General features: G+C 46.8%; 2 protein-coding genes across 3 annotated transcripts in view; both read left to right on the top strand.

Annotated features, from left to right (window-relative positions):
- The window catches only part of LOC144587382 (uncharacterized), a 58,183-nt gene extending 53,886 nt beyond the window's left edge, over nt 1-4,297 (top strand). The window contains exons 1-3 of one of the 2 annotated variants that reach the window (XM_078387894.1): nt 625-755; nt 1,611-1,765; nt 2,395-4,297. In XM_078387894.1, coding sequence (XP_078244020.1) covers nt 1,645-1,765; nt 2,395-3,512 — 1,239 coding nt within the window. In that variant the 5' untranslated portion in view covers nt 625-755; nt 1,611-1,644 and the 3' untranslated portion in view covers nt 3,513-4,297. Of the gene's footprint in view, nt 1-624; nt 756-1,610; nt 1,766-2,394 lie in introns of those variants that run through there. The other variant, XM_078387893.1, reaches the window with a different exon arrangement.
- Nucleotides 1-20,916, top strand: part of LOC144583036 (uncharacterized) — a 33,119-nt gene extending 12,203 nt beyond the window's left edge. Inside the window, exons 2-3 of the mRNA XM_078387898.1 lie at nt 18,031-18,185; nt 18,805-20,916. Of these exons, the coding sequence (XP_078244024.1) occupies nt 18,065-18,185; nt 18,805-19,895 (1,212 nt within the window). The 5' untranslated portion in view covers nt 18,031-18,064 and the 3' untranslated portion in view covers nt 19,896-20,916. The remainder of the gene's footprint in view (nt 1-18,030; nt 18,186-18,804) is intronic.
- Nucleotides 20,917-21,719: the final 803 nt, after the last annotated feature.

Below are 21,719 nucleotides of genomic sequence, written 5' to 3'. Positions count from 1 at the left end.
ATCTTGGGAAACAGACTGTGACCAGAACTGAAATGTCAATCGTTATTACCAGTGGATGGCTGAAATCCTGTTGCTTCACATCATATGTTGCATTATTATGGCTCGTCGAAGGAAGTGGGGATCTGGAGAGTCAACTCCTCTGTAGGGCCAATGGATTCAGATGGATCTACTTGAGTTGCTACTTGTTTTACCAAAGGAAGCAACAACTAGAGTACTAGAGTAGGACCACTTGAATCAAAGGAACTTATGCAGTTGACTCACCAAAACCCTACTGATTCAATGGGCCTACTCTGGCACAACTTATTACACTAAGCCAAAGGATTTAAGCCATTGAGTGCATTTGTGCTCTTTAATTTTTGAAATCCCCTCAAACATCGACAACATGTGGAAGCTGAGAAAATGAATGAATAAAAACAGGAAGGTTAGTGATAAAAATATGAAAATGAAGACATTAAAGAAAAAAAAAATTTTCCCTTAGAAAAAAGTTTTTCTTTATACTGTACTTGAATCTCTCTTTTGCTCTGAACTACAAACTCCAGATTTCCTTGCAAATCCTAGGGAAATTTTTAGCAGGTGGTTCAATTTCAAGGTGGGAATGTGGGCATGATAAAAGGAAAAAGAGAAGAGAAGAGTTACAATTAGTAATGAGTCACCAGCAGAAGGAAATACTGACTTCCAGACCACCATCACCACCTTAGCCAGATGTGGGTGCTGGCTTTTGCTCTGTTTCTGGCTGCTAGAAATTCTCCCACTGGGTGAGTCCTCCTTTGATTCCTTTCCCCCAAATTTTCTGCTTCTCTGTAGCTGGATTGTGAGCTTTCCTGGGCAGTTGGGTATCACCTTGGTAAGTAAGAGGAAAATATGGGGCTTCTGAGAGAAAAGTAAAGGTGAAAGAGAGGAGATAACTTTGCAATGGGCAAATATTGCCAGAGGGAGATGGTCTCTATATATCACATCCTTGTGGTGGGGCTGGAGAGAGTTCTCTCCTAGGGATATCTCCTTTGGATTTTTTTGAATGCCAGTCCCCAGAATTCCTGAATCTGAGATTTCTGTTTCAGAGACACACACCTTCAGACGCCTGTGTTTTCTTCACCTCTAGCCTGGCTTCTTACATCATTCATTTCCTGTTGCAATGCCTCCTGGGTGCAATCTTGCAGCTCTTTTGTTTCTAGAGACCAGTGGTCTCCAACCTTGGGCCTCCAGATGTTCTTGCATTTCAGCTCCCAGAAATCCTGGCCAGCAGATGTGATGAGATAGACAGTGCCATCCAAAAACTACGGTGTCCTTGGATTGGGGGGGGCAGGAACTAGAGACCTATAGTACAGCCTCTGAAGACTAAGCCTTGAGGTCTAGAAATTGAAGGTGTCTGAAATTGTAGACTGGGACTACCAAAAATTCCTCCAGAGGAGGAATTCTGGGATAATTTGGGGAGTTGGAGTGCAGGAATTCCAAATGCCTCATCCTTATTTTTCTTAATGGGGTAAGCATTATGACTTCCGTCTATAAAGAACTGAATTAGATTCTCCCTTCCAAGGCAATGGAACTCATGACTGAGGTTAGGGCTGTTGTCCCGACTGTTACTCTAAAAAGCTTCTGCTCTGTTGTTAAAGGTGACAGATGAAGGTCGACCTTTGATCGACACCCATGGAAGGAGAGGCTCCTCTTAAGGATGAACAGAAGCAGCTACAAGCAGGAGCCAACCAAAAAGATAATGATGCAGATGATCGTTTTCTTCTCCTTTTAGAGGCACTTGAGGATTTACAAGGTATATATCCCCTGATCACCCTTGTTGCTCTCTTCCCAACTGGCTCCAGGTTGTTGGCATCCCTCTTAAAGTTCAGTGTCCAGAACTGGAGCCGGAACTCAAGATGTGGCCTAACCAGTGCTGAATAGAGGAGAACTAGTACCTCATGGGATTTGGAGACTATACTTGAGGGATAAAATAGTGTTTGCCTTTTTTTACAGCCAGCTCGCGCTCTCGGTTCATACTCAGCCTGTGATCTACAACAATTCCAAAATCCTTCTCACTCATAATATTATGAGCCAAGTATCCCCCATGTTGTAACTGTTCATTTCTGGGGTTTATTTACCCTAGGTGGAGAACTCTGCACTTATCCCTGAGAAAGTTCATTTTGTTGTTTTCAGCCCAATGCTTGAGCTTATCAAGATCTTTTTGAATTTTATTACTGTGTTCCAGGGTGTTCCCATTCACTTGATAGCCACTGAACCTCTTGTGTCTTTAGCTAAACCTAAAAAATTTAGGAAAGGAATATGAGAAAGATTTCTTGAATATGAAGCAGGTTGATGAATGCAATAAACTTTCTTCTCTGGCACCTTTCCCCCCCTTAAACTCACTAGATCCTCAATTCACTATTAATTCTCTCCTTCGAGCAGATGAGGGAAAAGAGAAGGAAGTAAGACTCCAGGGGACATTGCCAGAAAGAGGGGAGGATGAAAAGGAGAACTGTTGGGTTGGAATTGAATCACTGAGGCAGAATCGGGAAGACCAGAGGAGAGGCAGATCTTGCAGATATCCGAGCGGTGTTGCCTCTGAAGACAAAATGGGGAAAGCAAGAAACAGGGGCATCAGTGCTCTTCAAAGCTCAGAGTATCCACAAAACATCCCTCTGAAGAAAAGATCAGTGAAATGTCCAACATGTAACGCCGAGATAAATCGGTGTCACTGTTTCGAGGATGGAGAAAGTTTCAGATGGAGCCCAGAAGATACAAGATTTCACACAGGGGAGAAACACAAGGGCATTAGCTCTGACCTTGAAACACCTCAACCAATGCATTCTGAAGAGAAAGTCTATAAGTGCATAGAGTGTGGCATGAGCTTCAAGAGAATTTCAGAACTTGAAAGACATCAAAGAATACACACAGGAGAGAAAGCATACAAATGTCAAGAATGTGGACAGGCCTTCAGACGCAATTCACATCTTCAAGTACACCAGCGAATTCATACAGGAGAGAAACCCTATGAATGCAAAGAATGTGGGAAATGTTTCAGTCATTCCTCAGCATTTAAAGTACATCAGCGCCGTCATGCAGGGGAGAAGCCATATTCTTGTGCAGAATGTGGGAAATGTTTCTTCCAGAGCAGTGATCTTCAAGGACACCAGAGAATTCATACAGGAGAGAAACCCTATAAGTGTAAAGAATGTGGAAAATATTTCAGTTGTTTCTCAACTTTTAGAGTACATCAGCGCCGTCATTCAGGGGAGAAGCCATATTCTTGTGCAGAATGTGGGAAATGTTTCTTCCAGAGCAGTGATCTTAAAGTACACCAGCGAATTCATACAGGAGAGAAACCCTATAAGTGTAAAGAATGTGGGAAATGTTTCAGTCATTCCTCAACTTTTAGAGTACATCAGCGCTTCCATTTAGAGGAGAAGCCATATACTTGTGCAGAATGTGGGAAATGTTTCTGCCGGAGAAGCCATCTTCAAGTACACCAGCGAATTCATATGGGAGAGAAACCCCATCAGTGCAATGAAGGTGGGAAAAGTTGAGTAAGAAGGCAAACTTTGTAGTACATTAGCAAATTCATACAGGAGAGAAACCCTATAAATATGAAGAATGTGGGAGGAGTTTCAGCCAAATCAGAAACCTTATAATACCTCGACAAATTTATTCAGGAGAAAAACCCTATGCATGCAAATAATGTGGAAAATGTTTGAGTCATTACTCAGCTGTTAAAGTACATCAGCATTCAAGGGGGAAACCATATTTTTGTAAAGAATGTGGGAAATGTTTCTGCCAGAGCAGTGATAATTCAAGTACACCAGCAAATTCATATGGGAGAGAAACCCCCTCAGTGCAGTGAATGTGGCGAAAAGTTCAGCCAGAAGGCAAACCGTGTACATCCACAAAGTTATATGAGAGAGAAACCCTTATCAGTATGAAGAATGTGGGAAAAGCTTCACAGTCGGGTCAACCTTAAGAAAACATCATAAAGGAGAGAAACCTGTTCAGTTCAAAGAATGTAGGAAGAGATTGACCAAATACTCAAACGTCATAGTACATCAACCAATTTACTCAAGAGAAAAACTATATATGTAGAGAGTGTGATAAAATTTCATGCAGCTCAGATTTTAAACTTCATCAACACTCACATTCAAGGGAGAAATTGCATCATTCTAAAGAAGGATGTGATATGTGTAACTCCATGCCTTCTGTTTTGTGATTTTTTAAAAAATATTTCAAAATATTTGCTTAGAGAGTTTTAACATGAGTCTAACTTTATCATTTTACAAAAATTGCCTTGAAATTGAAATAAATATTTAGACTGGAAAAAGGCCTCTTTGGATGAGTCATGATTATGCAAAATGGATCCTGACAGGAGGAGTGTGGATCATTTTGCACGAAAGATCGTGAAAAAGTTTCTGTAAGTTATGGCAACCCTAAAAGGATGTTCAAGTGTATGAGATATTTGAGGAGTGGTGTCAACATTACCAAAACACACTGTTGAACAATAGCGAAAAAATTACAAGCATAATTAATAAAATCACACTGAAAAAAGGACCTCGGAGCACTATGAAACTTTATAACACCCTTTGGTTGTTTGAGTCTGTGGTAGTCCGTTACAGTTGACATGTGTTCGTGCAAGGGTTGATTCTAGTGTGAAACCAGATACCAGTCTCTCTCTGTCTCTCAGTGACTTTTCATAGCCAAGGAGGAATACAGTATCTGGTCTCCCGAGACCTATCCCCACATTCTTTCAACTCCATCACTTATGAACTGGGGTTGTAGTCCAAAAAATATGGAAGTCTTGTTCCTGAACAACACCTTAATGTTGAAAAGCATGATGTGTCTCCATTACGATGGAGGAGGTCAGTGTCAGGGCTTAGTTTTTGAAGGAACACACAATCTCTGTGTGTGTTGTACTCTAGACAGGGTACCTGTCAGGAAGCTAACAGATGACTAATGCCTTGTAGGTACCACAGAGCTTAGCCCCTTCTAGCCCCTTTTTCAGTCTCTATGGAGAGTTATCCCATCTGAGATGGAGCCTTCATTCCTCAGCTGGTGTTTAGGCACCCTTCAGTCTCAAGAGATTATGGTAACGTGCTCTGAATAGTGTCTAGTGTGGCTGAGAAGGCTAATTCAAGAGTGACAATCCCTTCCTCACTGAAGACAAATACAATCTGTCCCCTGTCCAGCTCCCTGATTTTGCTGGTTTCGGGACTGCCTCTTTGCCTCAGTCTGCTGAAAAAGTGTCTCTTCAAATTGGGAGAGGCCATGCTGCACCGCCTACCCCCAGGCTGAACGCTCAGAAGTCAAGGTTTCCCATCTGTTGAGTTCCATTCCTAAGGCCTTTGGATCCCGTTTGCAGATCTCCTAGTATCGCAGTTGTGGTCTCCTTCTGGGGCGCTTTCCCTGCACTGATTCTCCATACAGGAGATCTTTTGGAATCCGACCATCAGCCATTCTCACGACATGCCTGAGCCAAAATAGGCATTGCTGTTTCAGTAATGTATACATTATTATACATTATATATTTCTCAGCTATCAGTTGATCAAAACATCAGAGAGTAATGTGGATGTTTTGGCAAAAGCCTTAACCTGGTATGCATAACCGAGACGTGGATAGGCGGGGAGGGGGGTCCTCCCCTGGCTCTCATGCCGTCCAGCACCAGGGTATACTGGAGTGGCGGGGGGGAGTAGCCATTGTTTATAAATCCAGCTTACAGTTTAGTATGCGCTCCTCTGTGGTAAAGCCAGGTTTAGAGGCACTCCACATGTCGATTGGCCCAGGGATGGAATTGGGATTTTGCTGTGTTACCGTGCTCCCTGTAATCCAGCGACTTCCCTTCCGTAGCTGGCCGACTTTGTCTCTGCAGCATTGTTGGGATTCCCAAGGCTTTTGGTCTTGGGTGATTTCAACGTGCACACAGGGGCAGAGGTTACTGGGCCAGCTCTTGAGTTCCTGGAAACCATGGCTTCCATGAACATGTCCCAACATGTCAACGGCCCCACCCACGTGGGTGGCCATATGTTGGACCTGGTCTTTTCCACCAATTGGAGCAAGTGTGGTCTGGTGGTGACCAACCTTGTGTCACTCCCCTTGTCATGGTCAGATCACCATCTGGTAAAATGTAACGTCTCCGTGGCTCTCCCCCCTCGCAGGGAGCAGGGACCTATTTCTATGGTCTGCCCTTGAAGGCTACTGGATCCGGTTGGATTCCAGGATGCCATGAGAGGGGTTACGGCTGACCTGGCTAGCGCTCCTGTTGATGCTCTGGTTGACAGCTGGACCATGGCTGCCACCAGGACCGTAGACATGATCGCGCCTAAACGCCCTCTCCATCCCAGAATCTGCCCGGTGCCCTGGTTTAACCAGGAGCTCCGAGCTCTGAAGTGACATAGGAGAAGGCTAGAGCGTAGGTGGAGGAAGGACCCGACAGATTATAATTGGATAGCTGTCAGGGTCGCAACTAACCTTTACCTGTCTAAGGTAAAGGCTGCCTGTTGAACTTACTTCGCTAATTGCATAAGCAAAGTGTCCAATCAGCAGGCGGAGTTATTCTGTATAGTGCGCAACCTATCTGGAACTGGTCCTGGTGATAGGCCTCCCCCTAGTTTCTCACCTGACCAGTTTGCAGCGTTTTTAAAATCTAAATTGGAGGCCATCCGCCGGGACCTCTCTCCTTTTTTTGAACACAATGAATCGAGCGGATATGTCCAGCGCTCCGTCTTGCCCGGTAACTTTCGACACCTTTCAGCCTGTCACGCCTGATTCTGTGGCCAAGGTTCTTGACTGCTATTGAGCCACCACTTCCTCCCTTGACCCTTGCCCGGCCTGGCTAATCAAAGCAGCCAGGCCGATAACAACAGAATGGGCCACTGTAATAATAAATGGGTCTTTCCTTGAGGGCAGGTTTCCCTCTGTCCTCAAGGAAACACTCATTAGGCCCATAAGAAAGAAACCTAGTTTGGCGGCGGATGAAATTGGCAATTACAAGCCCGTCGCCAATGTTTCTTTCATGAGCAAAGTGGTGGAGAGGGTGGTGGCTGACCAGCTTCAGGCGCTCCTGGAGGAAACGGATGCCCTGGATCCATTCCAGTCGGGCTTCGGGCCGCGCCACAATACAGAAACGGCATTGGTCGCCCTGTGTGATGACCTGTTGAGGGAGGCTGATAGAGGAAAACCATCTCTGTTAGTCCTCCTTGACATCTCAGCGGCCTTTGATACCGTCGACCACGGTATTCTCTTGGGGAGGCTCTCCGAGCTGGGAATTGGTGGCCTGGCGCTTGCCTGGCTCCGTTCCTTCTTGGAGGACCGTCCCCAGAGAGTACAGCTTGGGGAGAGTGTCTTGGCCCCGTGGAGTCTCAATTTTGGGGTTCCACAGGGGTCGATTATCTCCCCAATGCTGTTTAATATTTTCATGAGGCCGCTGGGTGGGGTCATCGGGGATGTGGGGCATTGTGTCATCAGTACGCGGATGACACCCAGCTCTACATCTTCTTTTCACCAACTGCAGGTGATGCCATCCTGTCCCTTCAGCGCTGCCTGGGGACTGTACTGGAGTGGATGCAGGAGAATGGGCTGAGGCTGAACCCGGACAAGATGGAGGTCTTGAGGGTGGGTGCCCCCACTGTTGGCGGCTTGGGCAACTCCCTCTCATTTGGGGAGGTGACCCTTGCCGCAAAGAGTGGGGTCCACAGTCTGGGGATCCATCTGGACCCGGCGCTCTCCATGGAGACTCAGGTCGCGTCGGTGGTCCACACTGCCTTTTTTCATCTTTGGCGGATAGCCTGGCTGCGACCCTATCTTGATGTGGGGGTGCTCACCACCTTGGTCCATGCGCTCGTAATCTCAAGATTAGAGCACTGTAACGCGCTCTACATGGGGCTACCTTTGAGGCTGATGCGGAAACTCCAAGTGGTGCAGAATGCAGGAGCCAGACTCCTAAGTGGAGTCAGAAGACACCATCACATCTCTCCTATTCTGGCTGTGCTGCATTGGCTGCCCATTCGGTTCCGCGTTGACTTCAAAGTCTTGATGCTTACGTTTAAACGGTTTAGGGCCTCGATACTTGGCGGAATGCTTACTCCCACCCAGTTCTACCCGTGTCACCCGTGCAAATCAGGAGGTGAGGCTGAGGAGCCTGACGCCAAGGGAGGCCTGGAAGGAAAAAACAAGAAACCAGGCCTTCTCGGCGGTGGCTTCTCGCCTCTGGAACAACTTACCTCCTGAGATTCGCGCAGCTCCCTCACTGGGTATTTTTAAGAAACAACTGAAAAAATGGATGTTCAGGCAGGCCTTCCCCCTTTCCAGCTAATTCCTAATTATTCTTTTTCCTTTTCTGCTATAATATACCCTGTTTCTTGCCATCTTTGGGAAAATTTGTATTTTTTTATTTATGTAAATTATGTTATATGATATGTTATATGTTTAATTGTTTTATAGTGTGTGCTGTAAGCCGCCTAGAGTGGTCACATTGACTTGATAGGCGGGGTATAAATAAATAAATAAATAAATAAATAAATAAATAAATAAATAAATAAATAAATAAATAAATAAATAAATAAATAAAAGCACTAGAGCTGGGCACAAGGTGCTTCGTTATACTTTGGCCCAATTAGTCCATGTGGCAGCACAGCTGCTGTGTGCCTCCTCATCACGTGAATCTCCAATCTAGAGAGGAGTCCAGACTTCCCTGCCCCACCTCCACCTACAGCTGACCACTCAGATGAGGAGGTGGGATGGAGATTCTCCCTGCATGGCTGTTGAGTGGTCAGCTGCCAAAGGAGGTGGGGCAGGGAAACCTCGGCGCCTGCCTAGACAGGAGAATCATGTGATGAGGAGGCACGGAGCAGCATGTGTCAGCTGGTGTGTGGAAGTGTCAGTGAGGGGGTGGGGGAAAGGCAGCTTTGCTGCCACACAGACGAAGCATGACAGAGCACTTCGTGCCCACCTCTAAAAAAAGACTGAGGTAGGTGACATTGCACGAGAGTTAATGTTTCTGGTGGTTTCTCATCTGAGGCAATTCACTTCCAAAAGTTACTGTATTTTTCCATGTATAAAATGAAGCTTTTTCTACATTCATTACGCTAAAACTTCAGGGGTGTCTGTTTCACAGAAGAAAACTGAGATAACCGAGGAAGGAAAAAAGATCTCCCTTAGGTCTCCCCAGCGACCAATTGCATCAGAGAGGCAGGTGCACCTGTGGTCCTTTTTCCTTATTGGCTGGAGGGTGTTTCCCCATCCAATCACATCAGCCATCGGCTCCTCTGCATGCTGGGTGGCCTTTCCCACGAGTGGGGGAACAATGTGGGGGGGGGGGTTGGAGGCAGGTCGCCACTTTCCTGACTGGATCTATGATCTTCCTGTGCCCCTGTGGCTTCTCGGGACAGCGGCCCTCCTGCTGGCTGGAGGTGAGTCTCTCTGAGGACGGATCAGAAAGCAGGATCTGAACTCAGCCCTGGGTCTGCCTGGGAGGGGTGTTGGGCCACCTGTCACTCTCCCACGGGAGAAATCTGTTGTGCAAATGAATGCCCCATTGCCTGATGCGTGTCTTGTAAGCCCTCCAGCGGGGAAATCCTCCCGTCTTCGCTTCCCCTTATATCTTGCCAGTTCCAGGAAGCGTCACTGTCTCTGGAGACCTGGGTTCGAATTTTTCCTGGGCCAGTGTGCGTCTGAGGGGCAAACGCACCAGTAAAATTCCTCTTTCAATACTTCACATACCTGGAAACCCCTGTTCAAGTCACTGTAACTCAGCCATGACACTTAATAAAGGTAAAGAAGACATCGCTACCTGTTGTTGTTGTTTTTATTGTGCAGGAATTCATGCCACTCTTGTGCAATAGAGGGGGGAAAATTAGCACCAGCCGCTTCTCCAAAGAGATTTCTCACTGAAAGTTACACTACTCATCTTAAGACCTCTGAGAAAGTTTTAGTAAAGTCAGGCCAATAAAAATATAGCAGGAGGACGTCCCAGGAAGTGGACGTCACACCACAAAATCCTACATCACTGTGATCAGGATCAGTTTCAAATTATGACAACTCCTCATTTTTCATGGGATATATTACAGGAGACGTCTTCTTTACTTTAACCACTTCATCTTTATTGATTACATGTTGTTCAATACCGTTCATAATTGGGCCAAATAGACATAACTCTGGAAACGTGCCATAACTGTCCAACACAAACTCTCTTCCCAAATCAACTGAACTTAAAGGGGTGCTGGGCCAAACCTCTCCGCATCGGTGGGTTTCGGAAGGGGTGCGCTCCTCACCACGCAAATGGTGCCACAGCATGGGTGCCGAGCCCAGTCCCCCTCAGGTGGAGGCGTGTTGTACCAAGAATATGGCCGGATCACTTGACATTCTCTGCCTTTGTTCTTAGGGAAGAACACCAGGAGTTGCAACTTTATCAGGGTCTGGGTATGAAAATAATTCCAGATGTCTGTGGGACTTTTCTAGCAATGGCATCTGGAAGCCACAAGAAACAACAGTGACCAGGATCTTATCACCTCTTCCCCTAAAAGTTATCTCCAGCCAGGCTGAAAAAAAAGCTTTCCCACGGAAGCTAAATAAGCTGCACTTGAAGGCTTCCAGTTATGAGGAGACCCTTAATATGAGAAGCAAGCAAACAAACCAGCAACGTGTTAGTTCCAGGGTCCGTATTTTAGAATAATGCATGTTTGGAATAGGCTTAATCATATGGAGGGCCTTGAACATAATTTATGGGTTCTGCTTAGATCCTTTCCTCCTTTGAAAACAATGTTCTGAAGATGGACCAGGGGGTCACCAGGAGGCCATCAGCTCCACCCTCAGACCTGGAAAAACCAGAACAACTGTAGACTTGTCCGCCAAGGGGTGGAATCAGCGATGGTCAGGCCGTGTCCCTAGGCCAGACTTCAGGAACTGGAAGGAGCTGGTCAGGGAGGGTGTCTTCTCACCTAGCCCCTCCAGGTCTAGATTTGGCCCAGATCCTGATCACATTTTCTTGCTTTGAAGGCCTTTGGGGGGAACTTGTGCCGGGCGTAAATGTTTCTCTCTCTTAGTGGGCTCAAAATCAAGACTTTGGATCCACTGAGCCATGAGTAAGAAGACTTGTGAGTGAGGTCTTCCAGGGGGAGTGGTGTGTCTTTCCCCCCCCCCCATTGAACCTTTTGTGTGGTGGGTAGCACCTCACCCCTTGCACCTCTGAAGCCGAAATAAAAGGAGACCTCCTGCCATTTGGGGATTGGAAGCCAGGATCCCACTAGCCCTCTCGGCAGGTGAAATATGTCCCCAGTTCAAACCCCTTGAACACCAGCTCAGCCCAGCCCACTTGCTTCTTCAAAACTGCATTATTTTCGGGGGGTGGGGCTCTGACTTTCTCCTTGTCTTTGCAGGAAAGAAACAGGAGGGCCACCAAGTGAGTGAAAGCCCCTTTCTTCCAAAGCAGCTCAAAGCAGCAGCACCTGAGCTGGCTGGGGAGGGGAATTAAGGGATCAACCTGGAGAGGGATTGGATTCAGAAGCAGCGCTAAAGGATACACCATCCTCATTTCCCCCCCCCCACCGCCGCACTTTGCTCCTCCACGTGGTGACCCAGAAGCAGGGACCATTTCCAGACTTTCTTCGGTCAGAGAATCCACTCTCCATCAATAACTGAAGAAGCCCCCCCCCCCGGGAGCGGGGAGCGGGTGTAGCCCACCTTCTGGGACTCATGGGTTAAATGGCTCTTTCGGGATCCAGAGGAAGCACGGCAGAGATGGTGACACAGCCAAGTGGAAGCGAACACCTGAGTTTTGCTGACAGATTAGCCTTGGGGTACAGATGATCTTTCTTCTGGTTTCATTCATTCATTCATTCAATCAATCATTCAATTAGTATCACAGCACTACTCTGGGCAGGTTACAAATCATAAATTAGAAAATAAAAATAAAAATAGAGATATTAAAGTCAATAGCAATAACCCAACCCCCCCCCCAAAAAAAACAGATGAAACCAATTAATAACTGGATGGAGGAAAAGAGGGGAGGGAAGAAGAGGAAGGGAAAGAAAACAAGTGGGGGAAAGAGGTCAGCTGGGGCCAGTGTGAAAAGTCTCCCCAAAGAGCCATGTCTTTAATTCCTTCCTCAAAGTCACACAATGAAAGCATTACAATCGATGTTCTCAGAAAGTGCAGGGATCACCGTTAATCGGTGCAGTACTGGGCCCACACAAGCGGATTGTGCACCACTCTGATTTTCTTTCAGGCAGAGTAAAACTAGTTTTAGCCCAGCATCACGTGAACCGCAGGTGAAAGGGTATCTTTTCGCAGCAGCACAAGGGGAGTGAAACCCATGGTCAGTGCAGATGGGCCCTTCACAGCTGCATCAGGCAGAAAAGGTGAATGGCCGCCCCTGAAATAGAAAGGGGGGGAGGAAGAACCAACAGCCTAGAAAAGGCCTGTATTCAGACTTTGCTCATCTCAACATGGTCGTACCATTGCCCTACCATGAAGTTGAGCGAGAGGATGATCTGAAGCAGCAGGTGCTGCCGCAAGTGGGAGTGAACATATTTATTATTATTATTATTATTTTTATTTATTTAATTTATATGCCGCCCACTCTACCCAAAGGTCTCTGGGTGGCTTACAACAATTAAAATTCAATGCAATAAAATAAAATGATTAAAATACAATTAAAATACAATTAAAATACAATTAAAAATACAATTAAAATTGCCATCATTAAGACCCACAGTTAATGTTATTTCAATTAAAAGCCTTCTGGAACAGGAAGGTTTTGACCTGGCGCCGAAATATCATCAGTGTCGGCGCCAGGCGAATTTCAGTTGGGAGGGCGTTCCATAGTCTGGGGGCCGCTGCCGAGAAGGCCCTTTGTCTACAAGCCATCCCTCTTACCTCCTTGAGGGATGGCTCTCTCAAAAGGGCCCCCTGGCTAGATCTCAACAGCCGGGTAGGCTCATATGGAAGGAGGCGGTCCTTCAAGTATCCAGGGCCCAAGCCGTTTAGGGCTTTATATGTCAAAACAAGCACTTTGAATTGGGCCCGGACAGCAACTGGTAACCAGTGTAAATTATACAGAATCGGCTTGATGTGCTCTCTGGCGGCCCCACCACTCACCAGCCGCGCAGCTCGATTCTGAACCAGTTGCAGTCGCCGGACCGTCTTCAAAGGCAGCCCCACGTAGAGCGCATTGCAATAATCAATACGAGATGTTACCAGTGCATGTGTAACTGTCATGAGACTCCACTCGTCCAGGTAGGGCCGTAGCTGGTATAATTTCCGCAGCTGAAGGAAGGCACCCCTGGCCACCGAGTCCACCTGAGCTTCCAAAGTTAGACTGGGGTCCAGGAGCACCCCCAGGCTGCGGACCCTGTCCCTTAGGGGGAGTGTGACCCCATTCAGGACAGGGAAGTGGCCCTCCAACCTGTCCGGCGAAGCACCCACTAACAGCACTTCCGTCTTGTCTGGATTGAGTTTCAATTTATTAACCCTCATCCAGTCCATTATCAGGTCCAGACACGAGTTCAGCACAGAAACCGCCTCACCTGGATTGGTGGAAAACAAGAGGTAGAGCTGAGTGTCGTCAGCATATTGCTGACTCCTCAGCCCAAACCTCCTGATGACCTCTCCCAGCGGTTTCATGTAGATGTTAAACAGCATGGGGGACAGTATCGAGCCCTGAGGAACCCCATGACATAAATGCCATGGGGCAGAGCAACTGTCCCCCAGCACCACCCTCTGGATACGGTCAGCTAGGAAGGAGCGGAACCACCATAAAACAGTGCCCCCAACTCCCAACCCAGCCAGCCTATCCAGAAGGACACCATGGTCGATGGTGTCGAAAGCCGCTGAGAGGTCCAGGAGTATCAACAGGGTCACACTCCCCCTGTCTCTCTCCCGGCAAAGGTCATCATACAGGGCGACCAAGGCTGTCTCTGTACCAAAACCCGGCCTGAAACCCGATTGAAATGGATCCAGAAAATCTGTTTCATCCAGCAGCGCCTGGAGTTGCCCGGCCACAACCCGCTCCAACACCTTGCCCAAATAAGGGAGGTTCGCCACTGGTCGGTAGTTGACCACCAGCCTTGGGTCCAGGTTAGGCTTCTTAAGGAGTGGTCGAATTACTGCCTCTTTCAAGGCGGTAGGGACCACTCCCTCTCTCAGAGAGGCGTTCACGGCCTCCTGGACCCAAGTGCGAACCCCCCTGGCTGATCTTCCAATTAGCCAAGATGGGCAAGGGTCGAGCGGCGTGGTGGTAGAACGGACAGATCCAATCACCCTGTCCACATCCTCGGGTCTCAACAATTGAAACTCATCCATTAAAGTTTGACCTAAGCACGGCACACTGGACACATCTTCCGATTTTGCAGTAACAGTGGAGTCTAGCCCACTGCGAATCTGAGTGATTTTTTCCTCAAAATGAATAGCAAACTCATCACAGCAAGCTGATGAGCCGCCCGGGACCTCCACCGGGTTTCCCAGTTGAAGAAGATCCCGGACCACCCGAAACAGCTCTGCTGGACGACATTCTGAGGAAGCAATGCGGCTGGAGAAATATTGCCGTTTCGCCAGCCGTATTGCCACGAAATAGGCCTGATAATGGGCTCTAAGTCGTGTTCGATCGGATTCCCAGCGCTCTAGCCGTCTCCCCTCTCGCTTCATCGCCCGCAGTTCAGAAGTATACCAGGGAGCTGTCTGGGCTCGGCGAGCAGGGAGAGGGCGCTTAGGCGCAATCGTGTCAACCGCCCAGATCATTTCCCTATTCCATAGGGTGACCTGAGCTTCGACAGGAGCGCCAACCATATCAGACGGATACTCCCCCAGAGCATTCAGGAAACCATCCGGATCCATTAGTCTCTGGGGGCGGATCATCTTAATCGATCCCCCACCCTTGCAGAGGGAAGAAGAAGCTAATAGACTGAACTTGACCAGGAAGTGGTCTGACCATGACAATGGAGTCACGACCAGCCCCTCCACATCCAAACCACCACCTTCCAGTCCTGTTGTGAAAACCAGGTCCAAGGTGTGGCCCTTCTCATGTGTCGGGCCGATGACACATTGAGACAGCCCCATGGTTGTCATGGCGGCCATGAAGTCCTGAGCCGCCCCAGTCAAGGCAGCCTCAGCATGGATGTTGAGGTCCCCCAGCACCAGCAGCCTGGGAGTCCTCAACACCAGGTCCGAGACTGCCTCCGTCAGCTCAGGTAGGGAGACTGTTGGTACGCAGCAGGGTGGGCGGTACACCAACAGAATCCCTAATCTGTCTCGTGAGCCCAACACACAATACAGGCCCTCAAGACCTCCTCTCAAAGGGATAGGAAGCCTGGTCAAGGAGATAGAACTCCTATAGACTATAGCAACTCCCCCTCCCCGACCCTCTGAGCGACCCTGGTGCTGGACTGAGTACCCAGGAGGACACAGCTGGGAGAGGGGGACACCACCTTCCTCTCCCACCCAGGTTTCAGTAATGCACGCCAGGTCAGCACCCTCATCCAGAATTACATCATGGATGAGGGCAGTTTTGTTTTGTACTGACCTGGCGTTCATCAACAGCACCGTGTGGCTCGAGGGTTTGCTGATATCATCGCCTGATACCATTTGGTTGGAGGTAGGACTAGAAGAGGGGATAGATGTAAGATATCTAACCTCTCTTCTCCTACGCAGGCATGTTCTACCCCCACCGCCATTCCTTCCCCTACCCAGCACCACCTCAATGGCTGCCCCCTCCAACGCCCTCCCCCCTTCCTGTTCCATCAGGTCCACTGTGGGTCTCTATGCAACCTGATGGCAATTAGTAATACTAACAGTGAAAACAAACAAACAAGAACAAACCCACACACCCTTCTAATGCCCCTTCTCCCCTCCCAGCCAGTTGGCTGGTGTTAAAGAAGGGGTGGGGTAGCCCAAAGCAGCAGCAGCAGGGTCCCAGTCCTGAAGGGCAGGGGAGTGCAGGCCAGAAATACTCCCAGGCACTGTCTCTCACCCAGTGCCTGGGGATGGCAGATGTTACCAGCGACTCCCACAACGACAGGAACGTTGCTCTCACAGGGCCCTGGCACCAGCTTCTTGCTTTTACAGCTTCCCTCCCCTCCCAGCCAGGTGGCTGGTGTTGAGGAAGGGGTGGGGTTGCCCAAAGCAGCAGCAGCAGCAGCAGCAGCAGGGTCCCAGTCCTGAAGGGCAGGGGAGTGCAGGCCAGAAATACTCCCAGACACTGTCTCTCACCCAGTGCCTGGGGACGGCAGATGTTACCAGCGACTCCCCCGACGACAGGAACGTTGCTCTCCACAAGGTCTCTTAATTCAACATGTTGCCATGAGGATGAAGTACAAGTACAATAACTACAACTACCACAAGAACAAGTGCTGGATTGAGTTAAACATACTGAGCCCAGAACATGCTGAGAACCTTCTCTGAGCCAAGGCATAGCATGCCGGATGGTATTTGCCTAGTTACCTTGGGAAAGAGACTGTGACCATGACTGAAACGTCAATCATAATTTCCAGGGGATGGCTGAAATCCTCTTGCTTAACATCCTATGTTGCACGAGTGTGGCTCGTTGAAGCAAGTGGGGATCGGGAGAGTCAACTCCTCTGTAGGGCCAATGGATCCAGATGGGTCTACTTGAGTTGCCACTTGTTTTAGCAAAGGAAGTAGAAACTAGAATACCACACTAGGGGCATTCAAATCAATGGAACTTATGCAATTGACTCACCAAAGCCCTACTGATTCAATGGGCCTACTCTAGCACAACTTACTACACTAAGCCAAAGGATTTAAGCCATTGCGTGCGTTTGTGCTCTTTAATTTTTGAAATCCCCTCAAACATGGACAACATGTGGAAGGTGAGAAAATGAATGAATAAAAACAGGAAGGTTTGTGATACAAATGTGAAAATGAAGACATCAGAGGGGAAAAAAACCCTTTTCAAATGTTTTTTCCCTTAAAAAATATATTTTCATTATACAAGAATCTGTCTTTTGCTCTGAACTACAAACTCCAGACTTCCTTGCAAATATTAGGGTAATTCATGGCAGGTGGTTCAATTTCAAGGTGGGAACGTGGGCATGATAAAAGGAAGAAGAGAAGAGAAGAGTTGCAATTAGTAATGAGTCACCAGCAGAAGGAAACACAGACTTCCAGACCACCATCACCACCTTAGCCAGATATGGGGGCTGGCTTCTGCTCTGTTTCTTGCTGCTAGAAATTCTTCCACTGGGTGAGTCCTCTGTTGATTGCTTACCCCCATATTTTCTGCTTCTCTGTAGCTGGATTGTGAGCTTTCCTGGGCAGTTGGGCGTCACCTTGGTAAGTAAGAGGAAAATATGGGGCTTCTGAGAGAGAACAAAAGGTGAAACAGAGGAGATAACTTTGCAATGAGCAATATTGCCAGACGGAGACTGTCCCTATGTACCACAGACTTGTGGTGGGGCTGAAGGGAAAGAGTTCTCTTCTAGGGATGACTCCTTCGGATTTTTATTTTTTTTTATTTTGATTCCAGTTCCCAGAATTCCTGAATCTGAGATTTCTGTTTCAGAGACACTCATCTTGAGACACATGTATTTTCTTCATCTCTAGCAGGGCTTCTTACATCATTCATTTCCTGTTGTAATGCCTCCTAGGTGTAATCTTACAGATTTTTTGTTTCTATGGACCAGTGGTCTCCAACCTTGGGCCTCCAGATGGTCTTGGACTTCAACTCAGAGAAATCCTGGCCAGCGGAGTTGATGGTATAGACAGTGCCTTCCAAAAAGTGCAGTGCCCTCGGATTTGGGGGGGGGCAGGGACTGGAGACCTCTGAAGACAAGGCCTTGTGGTCTAGAAATTAAAGGTGTCTGAAACTGTAGACTGGGACTACCAGAAATTCCTCCAGAGGAGGAATTCTGGGATAATTTGGGGAGCTGGAGTGCAGGAAATCCAAATGCCACATCCTTATTTTTTCTTAATGGGGTAAGGTGGTAGCATTATGACTTCCATCTATAAAGAGCTGGTTTAGATTCTCCCTTCGAAGGCAAAGGAACTCATAACTGAGGTCAGGGCTGGTGTCCCAACTTTTACTTTAGAAATTTTCTGCTCTGTTATTAAAGGTGACAGATGAAGGTCGCCCTTTGATCAACACCTATGGAAGGAGAGGCTCCTCTTAAGGATGAACAGAAGCAGCTACAAGCAGGAGCCAACCAAAGAGAGGATGACGCAGATGAAGCTCCTTTACTCATTTCAGAGGCCCCTCAGAATCTACAAGGTATATATATAGAGAGAGAGCCTTTCCTCCTAGGGCTTGGCTTCCAGTCCGCTGATCACCCTTGTTGCTCTCTTCTCAACTGGCTCCAGATTTTTGGCATCCCTCTTAAAGTGCAGTGAACAGAACTGGAGCTGGAACTCAAGATGAGGCCTAACCAGTGCTGAATAGAGGAGAACTGGTACCTCATGGGATTTGGAGACTATCCTTGCGGAATAAAATAACATTTGCCTTTTTTTGCAGCCACCTTGCACTCTTGGTTCATATTCAGCATGTGATCTATTAACATTCTAAAATCCTTCTCACTCATAATATTACGTAGCCAAGTATCCCCCATCTTCTAACTATTCATTTGTGTGGGGTTTTTTACCCTAGGGGGAGACCTTTGCACTTATCCCTGTGAAAGTTCGTTCTGTTGTTTTCAGCCCAATTCTTGAGCTTATCAAGATCATTTTGAATTTGTTTCTTTAGCTAAACCTAAACATTTTAGGAAAGGAATATGAGAAATATTTCCTGAACGCAAAACAGGTTGATGAATGCAATAAACTTTCTTCTCTGGCACCTTTCCCCCCCTTAAACTCACTAGATCCTCAATTCACTATTAATTCTCTCCTTCGAGCAGATGAGGGAAAAGAGAAGGAAGTAAGACTCCAGGAGACATTGCCAGAAAGAGGGAAGGATGAAAAGGAGAACTGTTCAGAAGGAAATGAATCACTGAGGCAGAATCGGGAAGACCAGAGGAGAGACACATCTCACAGATATCCGAGCTGTGTTGCCTCTGAAGACAAAATGGGGAAAACAAGAAACAGGGGCATCAGTGCTCTTCAAAGCTCAGAGTATCCACAAAATATCCCTCTGAAGAAAAGACCAGTGAAATGTCCAACATGTCACGCCGAGATAAATCGGTGTCACTGTTTCGAGGATGGAGAAAGTTTCAGATGGAGCCCAGAAGATACAAGATTTCACACAGGGGAGAAACACAAGGGCATTAGCTCTGACCTTGAAGCACCTCAACCAATGCATTCTGAAGACAAAGTCTATAAGTGCACAGAGTGTGGCAAGAGCTTCAAGAGAACTTCAGAACTTGAAAGACATCAAAGAATACACACAGGAGAGAAAGCATACAAATGTCCTGAATGTGGACAGGCCTTCAAACGCAATTCACATCTTCAAGTACATCAGCGAATTCATACAGGAGAGAAACCCTATGAATGCAAAGAATGTGGGAAATGTTTCAGTCATTCCTCAGCATTTAAAGTACATCAGCGCTCCCATTCAGGGGAGAAACCATATGCTTGTAAAGAATGTGGAAAATGTTTCTCCCAGAGCAGTGATCTTCAAGTACACCAACGAATTCATACGGGAGAGAAACCTTATAAGTGTAAGGAATGTGGGAAATGTTTCTGCCAGAGTTCTGATCTTCAAGTACATCAGCGAATTCATACTGGAGAGAAACCCTATAAGTGTAAAGAATGTGGGAAATTTTTCAGTGATCCCTCAGCTTTTAAAGTACATCAGCGCCGGCATTCAGGGGAGAAGCCATATTCTTGTAAAGAATGTGGGAAATGTTTCTGCCGGAGCAGTGATCTAAAAGAACACCAGCAAACTCATACAGGAGAGAAACTCCATGAATGCAACAAATGTGGGAAAAAGTTCAGCCAGAAGGCAAACCTTGTAATACATGAACAAATTCATAGCAAAGAAACCCTATAAATGTGAAGAATGTGGGAGGAGTTTCAGCCAATTTGGAAACCTTATAATACATCGAAAAATTCATTCAAGAGAAAAACCCTATGCATGCATATAATGTGGAAAATGTTTGAGTCATTCCTCAGCTTTTAAATTCAAGAGAAAAATGCTATGCATACAAAGAATGTGGTAAAATTTCAAGCAGCTCTCAGATTTTAAACTTCATCAGCACTCACATTCAGGGAAGAAATTGCATCATTGTAAAGAAGGTGGGGAAAGCTTCTGTCTGAACACAGATCCTGGGGAAGACGAACAAATTCATTCAGGAGAAAATCTCTATCAGTGCAAAGCATGTGGGGAAATCTTCCGTTGTAGAGCCCATCGTATTAGACATCGACAGATGCACAGAGAGGGAAAAGTTTGAAATCATCAGAAAATTTTCTCCTTAAACTCCCTCAACCTGTCTTGTCTTGGCAAGAGACTGAAGAGAGAGGTTCATGCCACAGTGAGAGCCTAGTTTTCGAATTATACCTTTGTGAATCTGTGAATGCATGTAAGACAAAAGACTTTATGGTGGCCTCAGATGTGGGAATCCCCTCCACGGAAATCTTCTTTTCCTCCAAAAGATACACACAATCCACCTTTCTGATGGCATTTTACAACAATAAGGAGATAGTTAACAGGGGTGGTGGGTGGACTCTTTCATGTGTTTTAAGATAATTGTCAAAGGAGGATGTGATATGTATAACTCCCTGCCTTCTGTTTTGTGATTTTTATTTCAAACCTAAGATTTTGCTGAGATAGTTTTAACATGAGTCTAACTTTATCATTTTACAAAAATTGCCTTGAAATAGAAATAAATATTTAGACTGGAAATAAGGCCTCTTTGGATGAGCCATGATTATGCAAAAGGGATCCTGACAGGATGAGTGTGGATGTGTAGATCTCTCTCTCTCTCTCTCTCTCTCTCTCTCTCTCTCTCACACACACACACACACACACACACACACACACACACACACACACACACACACACACACACACACACGATCACAGAGAGAGTGAGTTTCTATACCCCAGGAGGAATACATCATCGAGTCTCCCAAGGTCGGTCCCACATTCTGTCACCTCCATCACTTATGGACTGAGGTTGTTGTCCCAAAAAGTATGGAAGTCTTGTTCCTGAACAACACTTTAATGTAGAAAAATCATGATGTGTCTCCGTGAAGATGGAGGAAGCCGGTGACAGGGCTTAGTTTTTGAAGGAACACACAGTTTCTGTGTGTGTTATGCTCTAGATCGGGTACCTGTCAGGAAGCTACCAGACAACTAATGCCTTGTAGGTATCACAGAGCTTAACCCCTTCTAGCCCCTTCTTCTGTCTCTATGGAGAGTTATCCTCTCTGAGATGGAGCCTTCATTCCTCAGCTGGTGTGTAGACTCCTGTCCAGCTCCCTGGATTTTGCTGTTATTGGGAATGGCTCTTTGCCTCAGCCTGCTGAAAAAATGTCTCTTCAAATTGGGAGAGGTCGTGATGCACCACCTGCCCTGAGGCTGAACGCTCAGATGTCAAAGTTTCCTATCTGTTGAGGTCCATTCCTAAGGCCTTCCGATCCCACTTGCAGATGCCCTTGTATTGCAGCTGTGGTCTCCCTCTGGGGTGATTTCCCTTCACTAATTCTCCATACAGGAAATCTTTTGGAATCCAACCATCAGCCATTCTGATGTCAGAATAGCATTTTTCTCTGACATGCCTGAGCCAATGTAGACGTCGCTGTTTCAGTAATGTATACATTATTATACATTATGTATTCTTTAGCTATCAGTTGTTGAAAACATCAGAGAGTA

The sequence above is a fragment of the Pogona vitticeps genome, chromosome 2 (genome assembly GCF_051106095.1).
Source record: "Pogona vitticeps strain Pit_001003342236 chromosome 2, PviZW2.1, whole genome shotgun sequence".
Classification (NCBI taxonomy): Eukaryota; Metazoa; Chordata; class Lepidosauria; order Squamata; family Agamidae; genus Pogona; species Pogona vitticeps.
The sequence above is the reverse complement of the archived record's forward strand: the minus strand, read 5'-3'. Positions and strand labels throughout refer to the sequence as shown.